General features: G+C 38.9%; 2 protein-coding genes across 3 annotated transcripts in view; one reads left to right on the top strand and one right to left on the bottom strand.

Annotated features, from left to right (window-relative positions):
* Positions 1-8,741, bottom strand: part of mrtfbb (myocardin related transcription factor Bb) — a 73,158-nt gene extending 64,417 nt beyond the window's left edge. For both annotated transcript variants that reach the window (XM_023413999.2, XM_023413998.2), the window contains exons 1-3: positions 8,653-8,741; positions 8,510-8,556; positions 6,851-6,905 (exon numbers count right to left, since the gene is read on the bottom strand). The gene's annotated coding sequence lies outside the window, so the exon portion shown is untranslated. The remainder of the gene's footprint in view (positions 1-6,850; positions 6,906-8,509; positions 8,557-8,652) is intronic.
* Positions 8,742-11,763: 3,022 nt separating this feature from the next.
* On the top strand, positions 11,764-14,865 carry igfals (insulin-like growth factor binding protein, acid labile subunit). Its single transcript, XM_023413741.2, has 2 exons — positions 11,764-11,911; positions 12,074-14,865. The coding sequence occupies exon 2, from the start codon at positions 12,079-12,081 to the stop codon at positions 13,810-13,812; it is 1,734 nt and encodes a 577-aa protein (XP_023269509.1). The 5' UTR covers positions 11,764-11,911; positions 12,074-12,078; the 3' UTR covers positions 13,813-14,865.
* Position 14,866: the final 1 nt, after the last annotated feature.

The raw sequence follows: 14,866 nt of genomic DNA, 5'->3' as shown, positions 1-14,866 counted from the left end.
CCTCTGGAAATTAAATCAGCACAATAACCTAATTCAGTCAGACAAAGGGGTAAAACCATGTCCTGGTGTAAATCTTGATCCTACAGCAATGACATAAAAAAAAATGCTGCATGATTTTTTTAAAGCTGGATTGTACTTTTCACATGAACTAACAAACAGCCAATGGGGGAAAATAAGTTCAAATAAATGAGATTTTGGATTTATACACTGAGAAATGCACTGGAGTAAATAATGAAGAGTGCCACAGTTTTTGTATCAGAGAGTCCTCTGGGAGCGGACACGTTCATGGTAGCCCATGTTCTCTGCCACTGCATGCGTTTATTGTTTTTCTTACATAAAACCTTCTGTAATGTGTTGGAACAGATTGTTCAGCTTTTTGTACAAACTTTGCCAAAAGTAGTTAAAAATGTGTGTTGCCATATTTTAGCAGTCACGGTGAAAGACTGGTCTTTCATTAACAGCCTGTAATCCAAAGATTGATCATTTCTGTTTTAGCCGTTCAAAAAGAAGTCCTGGTAAAGTTTATCTCTGGTGGCGTTTCCTTATTTCTTTTTAATCATTTTCATCATTCATCACATGTTTCCTCCTTCAAAATAAAGCAATGAATGAATAAATAAAGCTAATTTGACATGAGAGTTGAGTTATCAGGTCAACTTGTGTGTAAGGTTTAAACAAGTCCTTTCAGACACATCAGACCACCCGTACATCTAAACTAAGACTGCAACCCTTGTTTGCACCACTACATCCAGTAACAGGCTAATGGAGCAGCTAACTCTGCTGGTTTGAAACAGACCGTCTCTGTTTCCAAAGCTACAAACAAGGAAAGATTTTTAGGAATAAGATTATACCAAATGTAAGTTTTACACACCTTAATAAATGACTTAGTCCTGACTGCAAAATCAGTCTCATTTCATCCTCAGATACTGTTTGGATGCATTCACAAACAAACATACAGTATATTTCTATAATGCACACAAACCCGACAAAAAAGATGCACTATTGTACTACTACAATGAAAATAGGAGCCCAGTGAGAAGCTTCGAATGACAAGCTGTCGAAATTTCTTAGTCCCTGACATGAGGAATCAGACTGTGACAGGCTGCGGTTCCGGCTTCTTAATGAGCTGCTGCTTATTAAAAAACAAGTAATGACTTTCCTACTAAATTTGAGTCATCTTCTGAGATAATGAGAGACATTTCAGCATCTTACTGGCAAACTGCTGCTGTGGAGTTAAAGACCATCTTGAAAGCAGCAGATTCAGTTGTACCCAAAGTTACATGTTATATTCGATGTCAATGTTCATCTGTGAGCTGCGGTTCAGTTTCCACAGCTTCATGATTCAGTTGTTTGGAGTAGGATTTCTGAGGTGATTGGACCAGTATCATTTTCCTTTGCTGTCATTAACACAAAAAAAAACAAAACAAGGTGGAGTAAGTGGAGTCGAGGTCTAATGTCTGTGTTTGAAAGATTGCTGCTCTTCACAACCTCTACCACTTGTAACTAGCAACATAATGAACACACGCTCTAATCTGCAAACACCATGTTATAATGGTGCATCCTTTCTTGTGGAAAAAAAAAAAAAAAAATCACAAAGCAAAACTCTACAGGGAACAATGTTCATTTTGAAAGGGAGGGAAGACATCAGTTGTCATAATTTCCACTGTACTGCAGTCAAGATAGATGGTTAATAAGGGAGAAATTCCTCTCACATAAAGAGAGATCAGGGGGATAGAATAGACTGTCGATGCTCCAAATTAATCCACTCCACAAGCCATTGCAGTGTAACAAAGCCCAGATCATTGTGCCACTACAAAAGCAAGCGAAGCAGCTTGGAGCAAAATCTGAGAGTTTCTGAAAGGAGGCACACAGAGATTAGAAATATGGAGCTCCTCAGAGAGATGACTCCGCAGCAGACAAAGACACTGGGAAGTCTTTCCTCCTGCTCGAGGCAGGAAGAAAGGTCAGCGTGTTATTTTGGGATAGGGACTGTTTTCGTGGGTTAAAAGTCTGTGATATGCTGATTACCCTCACACGATCAGTCACACTTTCATAAAGTTTGCAACAACTTGGACCAATATATTTTCAACACATCGTTATGATGCAATTCCCTTCCGCCACCAATCCGTGGTCATCGTATCCCTTCAAAGTGAAGTGTTGGTTCTACGGACACAGATGACAGTGATGCCTCTCTAACAGGGATCACATATAGAAGAGGTCCACAGGGAATTCTTGACACTGAGTTCAAGGATAGTTTTGAAGAAAAACAGTGCTGCCTAGAACCAAGGAAAGTTTAGAACCAAGATTTCTTTTAAGGAAAGATGAGACTGGTTTCAGTGTCAAATTGCAAACACCACTTTAAAATTACAATTATCACTTTAAGGCACATGATGTACGTATGTATGTATCTCCTGCCCGTCCCATCTCTACAGTCTGGCTTTTTTTCTTGCCTTTTTAAAAAATACAAAACAAATGAATGCAGTTTTTCACGTGTTTTTGTATATGCCCTCTGACAAACTCAAAGCATTAGCAGCTTTTAAGCAAACTGTAAGAGCTGAATGCTTTTCTCGCTTCCCGTAAAACCATCGAACTTTGTCCGGCAATTCAATAGATTGCTTGAAAAAAAACAAAAAACAACACTCTTGTTGTAAACAATGTAAATTACAGTGTAGAGAGTTCAACAGAGGCTGCTTGCTCTGTCAGTGGTGCCCGTACTTGTTTATGGCATTTGAACTAATGCATCATATTAAGGTCACATCTAGTACCACAAGCTGAATCATTTGCAAGAGAAACAATTTTCACAACCACAAGATATTCTATTTGTCGTCATCTTCAAAATCAGTTTTACATCAGTGATTGTGACGCTGATGACAGATACCTGAAGAGGAGTTTTGCTTTAAAAGACAGGTTTTGACAACTATCTTTGATGAACTGAGTCATTTCAATCAGTCCTAAAAGCAAAGGACAAGCTTTTGTGCTTTGGCTGTGGGAGATTATAAGGCCACTAGCCTCCTTAGTAGACCCATTGTCTAAGTGTCTCAAATCCTTATTAAACAGCTCAGCGAGGCAGCAATTTTGCCAGGTGGGTCATGAGTCTGCAGTGACTATTTTATTTCCCAAATCTCCTCTCCAGTGTGGCTTTAGGTCCCACTATCAGACGTGATTAACATTTCAATTAAACTGAATGTACATCTCATTGCTAACATTGTAACACAAGTCTCCATCTGTCCCCTCAGAGGCTACTTGCCAGACATTGCACTCAAGGAGTTTATGATTAAGTACAGCTTCAGCAAGTAGGAATCTTGCAAAGATGGAAGATGAGTGTAAATGTAATGTAATTCCATAAACTGCTGCTCAGTGAGCATCGCTGAGGGGTACTCAGCAGCTGAGGCCTGAAAATGGAAAATAACTTAGATGAGTCAGATAGTGGCAATAGACATAGTGAAGACCAGAGTTTTCAGTTTGACAGTTAATCAAGAAATGTCATGCAGAGGGTTCGTGCTGGCAGAGAGTAAGCTGATGAAAAGTAAAAGCAGGTTTGGTTTAATAAAGCTCAGTGATTTTCAGATACTTAGTTGGAAACCTTTTAGGTCATAAGAAAATTACACTGGATCCCAAATTATTCTGGAAATCTCAGTGACTTAGAAAAGATAAAGGCAACAGTAGCAGGCTTTACTGTTTTATTGGTCTATGTGGTTTTCTCTGCAAACTTTTGATTTTATCATGATCAGTACAAAAAAAAAAAAAAAAAAAAAAACTAAGCTGAAAGAGACTCCCAGATGGACTAAAAATCTTTATGTAATTTATTCATTTGATTCTCTTGTCATTCACTGAAGGACAGTCACTCAAGTCACAGACGTGGATTATAATTTTCCTGCCACTTTTCATCTCACTTCCTTCTTTCACATCTATTCCATCAGTTCCCTCTCACCTTTGCTCTGCCAGCCTCTCAAAGGCCCTCTGAAGACCAGGTTTAGTGACAAAGTCACATCATACACTGAGCAGTACACCCAGGCTTGTATTTGCATAAGGCCTGATAAAAGGCATTTATAAAAACCTGGCTTTAACGCTAAATCCAAACACACTAATTACACCAGCCTCATCATGATTTACACATTTAGAGACGGCTATGAAACACTTTTATTCTAAACTCTTTGCTGCTACTATAACATTTCTGGCCCTAACCACCATCAGAAATACTAGTCTTAAAAAAGCATAACAATACATGCAAGTGAAATATGTACAAGAGAAAATAATGCCCCAACACTTTTCTTTAAGCAACAGGAACGCAACTAAACTGTGAAAATGACTGGCCAAATGAAATGCAATAGAATGAAGCAGCCTCATAGCTCTCCAGAAGAACATAACAGTCGACAGTATTCAAATGACAGAAACGGGACCAATGTCTTCAGCCTAAATGAGCTCTTCTGCAGTGAAACTAGTTAATAATAGATTTATCCATCGCCAGTAGCAGATTCTGATAAAGGGATGACCTGATGTGAAGAAAAGTAAATCTGACAAGAAGAATGTGTTGTTAGTAAACTTATGAGGTCTTTCTAACAATGGGATCGTCTTCCTTCAGACTTTATAGCATTTGTTCACTAGGAATCCTCAAACTGTCTTTGTTTGGGGAGCTGTAGAAGATATTTTGTCATGCAGATCCATGGGAGAAAATCTGTTGCTTTGTTCAGCTGCTGAGGCTCAGTTATGAAAGATTCAGTGGTACATAATGGCCTCCCTGAAGTTTGCTCATGAGCCATTAGAAGTAAGTTCAACACCAAACAAGGACTCAGTCTTTACAATCAAACCTTGTCAAATTGATATCTGTGTGCTACAATCCCTGTCTAAGAAAAGGAACTATTAAAATATTCCCCACATCCCACAGGCACAGTGTTATTTTTTATTATTGACCTACACTTCTATCCACATTTATTCACTCTACTACCGGAAATGTGGAACAGGAGCCCTGGGCTACAGGTTGATGACACGCAACCATTTTTATCACCTTGCAATGACACACATTTTTTTTTACCTGTTTAGCATTGATGAACTTGAAACAATTGGGTCAGTAATGGTTTTGAGGAATTGGGTTGGTTTCCATGTAACATGAACTGCAACAAGTACTACTGACCTGCAGATTCCCTGTGCATATATGTAGGATTTACATGTTGCCCTAATTGTTTTTAAAATCTTCAATTATTCCTCTAAAGACATAAAAGATGAACAATAACTTTCACTGAGATACAGAAAAAAGCTGGGAGACCTTCTTGAAAATGCTGCTCAAGCATCTGAGATTTTGATTGAAGGGTGCTTTGTGCTTTGCAAAACTGCAACCCTGGATGTTGCTCTCAATAGTTAATGTCCTTCTCTAGCACAAGAGCAGTTTGTTGTTCAGTGTGGACGAAGTGGACAGTGGACAAGTTAGGCAGGAAACTGGCACTTAAGTCTAAATTCTCAGGTAGATGCAGACTAGTCCATTTTTCTAAAGGCTGCACCCACAGTATCATACTATTGTAGCTGTGAGTAAAAAGACATTTAAGACACAGAGATGTTTTTCAAGACTGCCTACTCACTGTCTGGGGATTGTAAGAAACAGACTGAAATCATGGCTGCTGTCAAGGACATTCTGTCATCCAGAAAAACATGTGACACTGAAATGTGAAGAAGTGTCAGAGAATCTCCAGGATCCCCTGAAGTGTGAGCGTTCGTCAAGTCCACCGATCCGGTAGATGGTTGATGATTTCACGCTTTGTGTCATTTTTCCGTCATTCCTATGTTTCCATCAGAAACTCATTTAAGGACATGAGTACAAAAGAGACACAGCTAACATATTTTAAGATAATATCAAGGATTTTTTAAGGTGTCACAAAGAAGATTATATCTTGGAGACATGAAGTCTAGAGAGACGAATATTTCACTCTTATCTGAACTGATGTTGAGCGCTGATCCACACTCGTAGCTGTGTAACGGTAGAGCTTAGGTGTGATTTGTGCAGCTGTTTCATGATACCAAAGACAGAGGTCTCCAAAGCTCCAAACATACACAATATGAACGGCTGGGAGACAAGCAGTGGCTCCTGGATTTTCTGTTCACTACTAACTGATACTCTGAATGAACTGAACGTATAGCTGCAATGAAAAGAATCTAATAAGATCACATCTGTGGCTACTTTTCAATTGCAACTTGAACTGCAACTGCTGTCAACTAAGCTGCAGGAACCAGGATTTGCTCTACTTTCAAAACAAGCCTTCAACATGTCAGCATCATGGTAGACACTTCGCTGACTTCACATCAGCTGAGACTGTTGCTATGTATATGCATTTCCTTTTTGGTCCAAATATATATAAAAAAAAGTGGATGACACTGTGACCAAAAATGGAGTCACTCTTTTCACCTGGAAAGACCTGCAGTGGAAAATAAAATTCTCACCCTTTCAAAATGACACTCAGGTGAAGTGCATGACATCTGAAAGGTATGCCTCGAGTCTCCTATACATTACTTGTAAACCCTTTTTTTGGGTCAACCTACGAGTGTGGGTCTACGTTTTCTCACATGAAGATAAAAAACAAAATACAATCAAAAAGCAGAGGTTAAGCACAGAATGAATAAACTACTAAAAGGGTCCCTCAGTTGAAAGGTTTGTCATGCTACGGCCAGGTGACATATATAAATGAATGAATAAATGATTGAGAGATCTAAAAGAGGCTATGGATTTTCTGAGTTTCTCCTGGGATTTGTCAGCTGCTTTTCTTTCTTTCTCTGAATGGGATCCAGGTCTCCTCCATGATTCAAAGCCTGCCAGCTAATTCAGACAGACTTTGGTGTGTGTTTGAGTCCGTGAAGTATCTCTCACCTGTCCTCTTCCACGCCGTAGAAGCTGACATTGTCTGGGAGTATTCAAGGTTATTCTGCAAAAGTTTTATAAATGTTAGTGAATTTGCAGTGTATACTTTCACAGGAGGATAGAGAGAAAAAATGAGTTTCAAATTAGGTAAATTTAAATTAAATAAGGAAAACAGCAATCAAACTGGCAGTTGCAATAGTTTACTACAGTCAGTATTACAAATTAAGAAACTAATAGAATAAATTACATTTACTCATTTGTCAGACTCTTTTATCCAAAGCGACTAATAAGTGAGTGTATGGGCTGGGAATCGAGCCTGGGTCAACAGCTTGGGAAGCAGCTATGCTCAGCACCTATATCACCAAAACCTATGCCACCAATATGCAAGAAAGAAAAGTTGGTCATCATCGATTCATATAATTTAAAACCTCTATGTTTTACCAGTAAAAGGTGAACTCCTTTTCTAACTGAATTCTAACTGACTCACAAGAAGAGTCTGATCTTTATTCAACCAGTGTATATGACATCGGGGTGTTTGACAGGATGGGTAAAATTACAGCCTCTATACGTGCTATAAAATAGCTGAATCTCTGTTGATTAGCTAGTGAGAACTTGGCACATAAAAGGCAAGTTTCTAAAGGAGGCTGCAATGCAAACTCAAAAATTGCAATATATTGTAAATTTATTGTAAACAATAAAGACTACTACATCAAACAAACATAAAAAAATACAAGAAATAAGGATAGTGTTTAAGATCTAAGAAAATATTTTTAAAAAACCCTGTTATTTAAGTGCAAAAACTACAATGCTTTCTCTTGATAAATAACTATAAAAACCTCTAGCTCTCTAATTCATCCCTCTGGGATACAAGCTCGTAATGTTAGGAAACAGTTTAAATTGATTTCTTTCCTAAGAAACATTCTGTATATCTTTTTTTATTGTAGCGTTTTTATATGTAAAGACATAATCCCTGATGTAAATGTAGACAAATGTGCGTACAAATTATTATCATCACTGAGCCTTTTGAACCTCATGATGTTTATAGGTTAGCTTCATGTTTAAACACAATGTGTATTTCAGAAGTATCTTTTAAATTATTAACCACATACTGTATTTTCCTGTCTTAGTGAAACATGTTTTAATGTTATAAATCTGGTTCTGTCTGGTTCACACACTCAAGGGGAAAAATCAAATAGCTTAGTTGGGTCATCAGCTGCAATAATCTGCTCTTGTCACAAGGATCACAACCAATTAAGAAACAGTGGGTGACTTCCGCCACCTCCCAGATGTCGAGACAAAGCCAATGGATTCTCTCTCTTCTTAGAGAGCAGAGGGTTGACTGTGAGCTCACAGCGTTATTAATAGCCACTGCAGGGGTGTTGAGGGTCTTTGGCTGTCAAAGGGCTGAGGTGGCACTGCGGTTCAGAGCAGCGCTGAACCGCAATCACCTCGATGGGTGAAAGGCCACTGTACTGCCCTGTACAGTTTTAACGCTATCTTTCTCAAGCTAGACACGTTTTTCTTTGTTCAGTTTTAAAATTACTGTGAAGGGGTTAACAGTCCAAAAATCTGCCAGATGATGGCAGTGTTGACGAAGCGTTGTCATTCAGTATTAACTCAAGTTGTTGTTTGCGTGTAACATATTCATATTTAACCTGTTCCACTTACCGTTCTTAACTTGGTTGGGGAAGCTGTGGGTTGCTCTCGCCTTAAGCCTGTGTAGGGACAAAGAAAACAATTTAGTTCAATTAAGCCTATCCACTTAGTAATAGCAGAAATAAAAGAAAAGAGCTCCATCCTCTAACAGTTACTTTCTTAGTGAGATGTGTGGGACCTGTTAAAGCAAAGAACAGGGACAAGAAAGTATCTCCTTCATCTCCCCATTGTCCTGTCTCTTGCAGCAAAGCACCACTATCCACCATGTTATGTGCAACCGGGGGTCCAACATTTTGAATGTCCAGAATCCTTCTGCACCAGCACAGGAGGGGTAATCTGTTTCTTTATGGGTTGTAGATTACAAAGCTATTTCATCCCCAGGTTTGAGTTTACTGCATTCAGCTGCTGGCTTTAATGTACTTATCTGAGGTTCACTTGGGGTTGTATTGTGGCACTTGGCAGTTTTTACCTTACAAGAATAAAGTAGGTAATACCTCAGTAGGTGTTTTTAGTACTGGTTTGTCATACAATATTTTATGTCTGACAAAATAACTGGAAAAGTTGTATGGTTTCAAAGGTGAATCGGCTCTGACCGTAAACAGTGCACAGATACCTGGATAGCAGCCTAAACAAAAAGACAAAACAAACAGAATAGGTACTAATGTCTGAGTCATGATCCAACTTTTAAGGTTAATCTTTATTCATGTTTCATGCTCAAGTCTGTGTTCTGTTTTTAACCTGTGCAGCAAGACTTTGACTAGGTAAGAAAAAAATAAGTACACTTAATCAATTACACTTAAAAACTTAAATAGTAAACTTACTTGATTTCTGAGTGTGATGTTGATAGACAGCAATTAAACATGTCTGTCAATACAAGAGGCACTAAGTGACTGAAAAGGGCCTAACAGAGCAGCACCTGAATCACTGGGGTGGTTGGGGTACAGATTATGTTTTAATGGATCCTAAATGCTGACATGTAATGCTTCCTTGGCATTACATGTCAAGAGGTCTCTGTCTTTTATTTGCAGAGCAGTAGAGTGAAGAAGGCAGTACGATGAGTTTCAACACTGATCAGCGTGCATCCATCGACATCATACCTTTCAGGCCTGTTCACTGCTGACGAAGCACAAAATCTATCTAGAACTATTTGAGAAAATCTTCCTTCTAGAAGCAAGGCACAGTCCAGTCAAACATTTCCAGCCACAGCAGCAGGCTCCTGCCACTTACTATTAAGACTCCTCTCCTCCACTCAGCGAGCCCACAGCAGCTGACAAACCTGGAAACCTTTGTGTCTGGTTGAGTGCCGGGGAATGAGCCAATTAGAGGTGTTTGTCAGGGGAGCAACAATCATGAAACAACTCACTATAGCATCCATTCAGTATGGCAATTTTTTGACAGGAATAGCAGAGAAAACTGCAGTATTTCCATGTTTGTAAAATTATTTGATATTCATCATCAAAGACATCAAGAAATATCAGAACTAAGGCTCTGTTGTTAATTACATGATCTATGTTTTTTAAAATAACTCCTGCTCATACTACATGCAGCATTAAATAGTTTCCTTTGGATGTTTAAGAGCGCCCTTTTCAGACAAAGGACAAATCAAGCTGTTGGGCCTAAAATGACAAGAGACCAGCAGTGCTCTCTACTGGTAAGAGAAATAAAAATTCAAGTTCTTTAAACAATTTGGTCTCCTCAGTTTTCTCAGTACAAATGACCACAGCTTCCTTCAGCATCTGTCAAACTAAGATAAGTTTGTTGGTAGGACATGCTGGTTTTATGTTCTGTGTGGTCTTACTGGTTGTGTGTCTCCTCTTTTCTGTTTATTTGTTAATTTATTGCGGAACTGCAGTGCAGAGTCCAAAACCAATTTGCCCATGTGGGGAAATAAAGCAGATCTTGATCTTGACAACAGATGTTTCAGGACACATTGGTCTTTTTACATGACACATCTCACATGGCATGCCAAATAAATGAACGAATAAATAAAACATCCATGTCATGGATGGATATGTTACATACCAAAAAGGTATGTAACATACGTGATATATCTTATCAAAGAAAACATTCCATTAATGCTATGGAAAAACACAAGTTACTTAAGATTCACTCTGTATGCTGTAAATTTGTGCCATATTAATAATTCAATATAAAATTGTATAATATGATTTACACATTTAAAAATATTGATTTTAGATTATAACTTAAATTTAAATGGCAATGATGGATTTATGAGTAATCTACTGAGTGTTATGCTATTGAAGAAGGGAAGTTTGTGCTGTGCATCACATACCCTGCAACCAAATAACATTTAGTCTACTTATTGCTCCAGACATGGACCAGATTTGAGTGACCCATATGATACATTTTCTTCATACTGTTATAAATCCAGTGTTGGCAAGTCAATCAATGAAATTCATGTGCACACAGTGTTATCTGGATTTGGTTGTCCTTTAGAGCATGACCAGTTCATGGTTGTCTAAAAGAACCCAGATACCAAGAACAAGAGTAAACAGAAAGTTAGTCATTACAATAATCGATTAGGAAATGGACCTCTGGAACTGACCTCATCCTGCACTGTCAAATAAGTGAATGCAGCAGAAATGACACCGGCATTAAGTGTCTTACATATAGTTGTTGCCATCATTCAGACAGGTGCATACACTTTATTTTATTCAAATATAAAATGGAGTGATGGCAAAGGGGATGGTTAAATTGATTTTTAATGACGTATACAATTCAAGCTTTGGGGTAAGAATCAAATAAAACTTTGCCTCTTATCAAACAATGTCCAATATTCCTCTGGTAAAAGGTTAAGTATAAGCAAAAAGGAAAAAGTTGAAAATTTAGTCAAGGGTCCAGTGCACTGGGTTCATCTTATCTCTTTTCCACAGTGTATCAGTCAAAATCTACAGTAAATGCACTCAGTGGCAGGACCCTGACTTTAGTAAACACAAAAGGCCACTCAGATATAATCCCTTATAAGGATGACAGTACTGTATATGCGAGATACATGAAAAATTAGTACATGTACATGTAAGAGATTTTATTTAAGTACCATTAATATTATACTAAGGCAAAAAAGTATATTTCCATTTTACAGACTTCATCATTAACAACATCAGATTATGGATTTGACATTATCAAAGTTGATATTAGTGACGGCAAGCTAATTATCGTTTAAGAAAACATAACAGGAAATTTTGATAAGAACATGAAAACCTACTGGCAACACACAGCTCAGGTCTAATGGAAATGAACGGGTTAATTACAGTTAGTTACACATTCAGTGCAGCTGACTCAAAAAAGGTTTGGGGGCTTGTCAGAATTTCAGCATACAAACAACTGCACAAGGTTCAGTCATTCAGTATTTGACAGCCTGTCCACCTTAAATCAAGACCTCTCAGATTTAAGGTAAGCAATATAATTTAGGCCTTATACAGCATGAAAACATTTAGAATTCAAAATTTCTTTAAAAGACTGAAATAACAAAACTAAAAAGACATTGCATTTTAACAGCATTCTGTGGTGAATTTACTGAATATTTATACATTGATGGTAATATTCTATCCACAGCTGGTATGCAAACCATTGTGCTGTTGGTACTATGGGTACTGGGAACATCACTGGTGTTACCAGACCCCGACACAGCTGGAGAGAAGGTGACTGAAGAGCCTATTCCATGTTCTAAGGGCTGCACCTGCCTGCATGATGACTACAGCTTGGAGCTCAACATGTATTGCAGTACTCGTAACTTCACACAAGTCCCGTCTGACATGCCAACATCCACCCATTCTCTCTGGCTGGATGGCAACTTGTTCACCACACTCCCAGCAGTGTCTTTTAAGGATCTTACCAACTTGGACTTTTTGAATCTGCAGAGCGGCCAGCTGGTGACACTTGACCCTCAAGCGTTCAAAGGACTTAGGTCGCTAGCACACATTCACCTTGAGCGAAATGGCCTCCGTTCGTTACCAGGTACAATCTTCCAGAACACACCTAACCTTGCTTCACTCAGTCTGCACAACAACCAGCTCACTCGCATTGAGGAAAGACTGTTTGCAGGACTCTCCCACATGTGGCTTCTCAACCTTGGGTGGAACTCAATAGCAGTCTTACCTGAAACAGCTTTCCATGACCTGCAAGGTTTACGAGAGCTTGTTCTTGCAGGGAACAGACTCGCTTACTTGCAGCCACAGCTTTTCCAAAATCTTGTTGAGCTTAAAGAGTTGGATCTAACTGGGAATTACCTCAAGGTTATCAAAGCCAATGTGTTTCTTAAACTCATTAAATTGCAAAAGCTGTACCTGGCCCAGAATCACATTGTGACAGTGGTGCCCAGAGCCTTTTCAGGCATGAAGTCACTCAGATGGTTGGATCTCACAAACAACAGATTGACTTCTCTGCATGATGACACTTTCCTGGGCCTGCACAATCTTCATGTACTGCGTCTGTCCAACAACTCCATCACAGGAATTAGGCCCAGGACTTTCCGTGATCTGCAGTACTTAGAGGAACTACGCCTCAGTTACAACAGGATCCGAGCCCTGGGGGAGAGGATCTTTGAAGGGCTTTGTCATCTGGAGGTCTTAGAGCTAGAACACAACCAAGTGCAGGAGGCACAAGTGGGTAGTTTCACAGGCCTCTCTCATGTGGCTGTCATCAACCTGTCTGGAAGCTGCTTCCACAGTCTGCCAGACCAAGTATTCAAAGGTCTGCCAAAGCTTCACAGCCTTCATCTGGACAGAGGTTGCCTAACAAGGATCACAACTCAAGCGTTCACTGGACTCTCTGGTCTAAGGAGGCTTTTCTTGCAGCACAACAACATCTCTGTGGTAGAACGCCAGAGCTTTGTAGATCTGGTTGGCTTATCGGGACTGGACTTGAGTTTCAACAAGTTGGAGGTTCTTACAACCCACACATTCTCTGGTCTCAAAAATTTGGAGTACTTGCTGTTGTCCAACAATGAATGTCGACAGTTTTTGCAGAATGGCACAAAGCAGGTACTTCCAAGGATGCGCTTTCTGGACCTGAGAGCTAATGCCTTGACAAACATGGTCCCTGATTTCCCTGAGAATATGGAAAAACTTTTGCTGTCTGGGAACCGTTGGAAATGTGACTGCAGCTCCCTCCCACTCAGAAACTACAGCTTGAGGAATCCATTGATGATACCTAGGCGAGTGGAGACCCATGCAGAGGGAGAAGAGCCTGACACAACCATCACCCTACACAACAACATTACATGCACCAGCCCACCACGTCTAGCTGGTCAGGACCTACGGGATATTGACAATGAATTCTTCCAAGGCTGCTAAGCAGACCCAGTATACAGTCATGTTTAGAGGATTTGTTGGTACACAGCACAGAATATTTCAAAATTGTTATCAGCAATTCAACGATATCAATTCTCTCAGTTTTTGATTTCAAGATCGAAATTGTATTGCTCATGTGTGATTCATTTTCTTTTTTCACAACAACAGTATTTATAAATTGTTGTTATTTGTAGCGTGTATAAAAATGTAATTTGTTTCAGATTTGAGGGTTGCAAAGAATTCTCTTCAATGAAAAGACCAAAACCATTTTTTCTTTTGCTTCAGCTTGATGGAGTCATATTAAATGTACTTGTTTAATTGTGGGAGAATGTGACGACAGTTGGTAAATTGTCATCTCTCTGCAGAAAATTTTATGGAACCAATCCACAACAAATGCTTTGAAATAATTCAGTCTATAGTGACATTATAAAATAAGATGGACTGTAAAGACCTGAATTTTACCACTGTGGTGGGGTAGCTTGATATGACAGGTCTCCAAAAAAGTGGATAAATCCAGGTGTGATGTATTTTGAAGTATCTTTAAAATAGCCTACTTTTAGTTTGTTCCTCCATAAACCACCTGAACCTCCATTCATGCCCTTGAACACAGAAAATATCGAATTTACATAACAATATGATAACACTTTTGTAGCTGTGGTCATGAGCATTGTAGGACAATAAAAATGGAGATAACAAGCAAATCAGCAAACCCTGAAAAACAATGGCAACACGGCCTGTAATTTGAAATGGAAACACATGTGGCACAGGTTTCTAGAAGCTCCAAAAACACTTATACAAAACTGAGAGCAACAAACTGAAATGTCATCTTACAAAATTTTAAGTTTAAGCCATTGAGCTCACATTTTATTAAATTATTTATGTGACTGGGCTGGGTGGTTACTGGCAGAAAAAATATACACAGCTCATACACTAAAATGTCCTCAAGTATGTTGTAGATGTTGTATTATTTGGTGTAGTAAAGCTCCATGTTTGTCACTTTAAAAAGACGCACTAATGGGAAACTGCCTTAAAGGTGCAATAAAAGTATTAAAACTGT

The sequence above is a fragment of the Seriola lalandi genome, unplaced genomic scaffold (assembly GCF_002814215.2).
Source record: "Seriola lalandi dorsalis isolate HSWRI2012SDOR001 ecotype SW California unplaced genomic scaffold, Sedor1 jcf7180002054519, whole genome shotgun sequence".
Classification (NCBI taxonomy): Eukaryota; Metazoa; Chordata; class Actinopteri; order Carangiformes; family Carangidae; genus Seriola; species Seriola lalandi.
This window is presented reverse-complemented; position numbering and strand designations above follow the sequence as displayed.

What these genes read in the sequence shown, in the direction of transcription:
- igfals (XM_023413741.2), top strand. Translation starts at nt 12,079, where the DNA reads ATGCAAACCATTGTGCTGTTGGTACTATGGGTACTGGGAACATCACTG.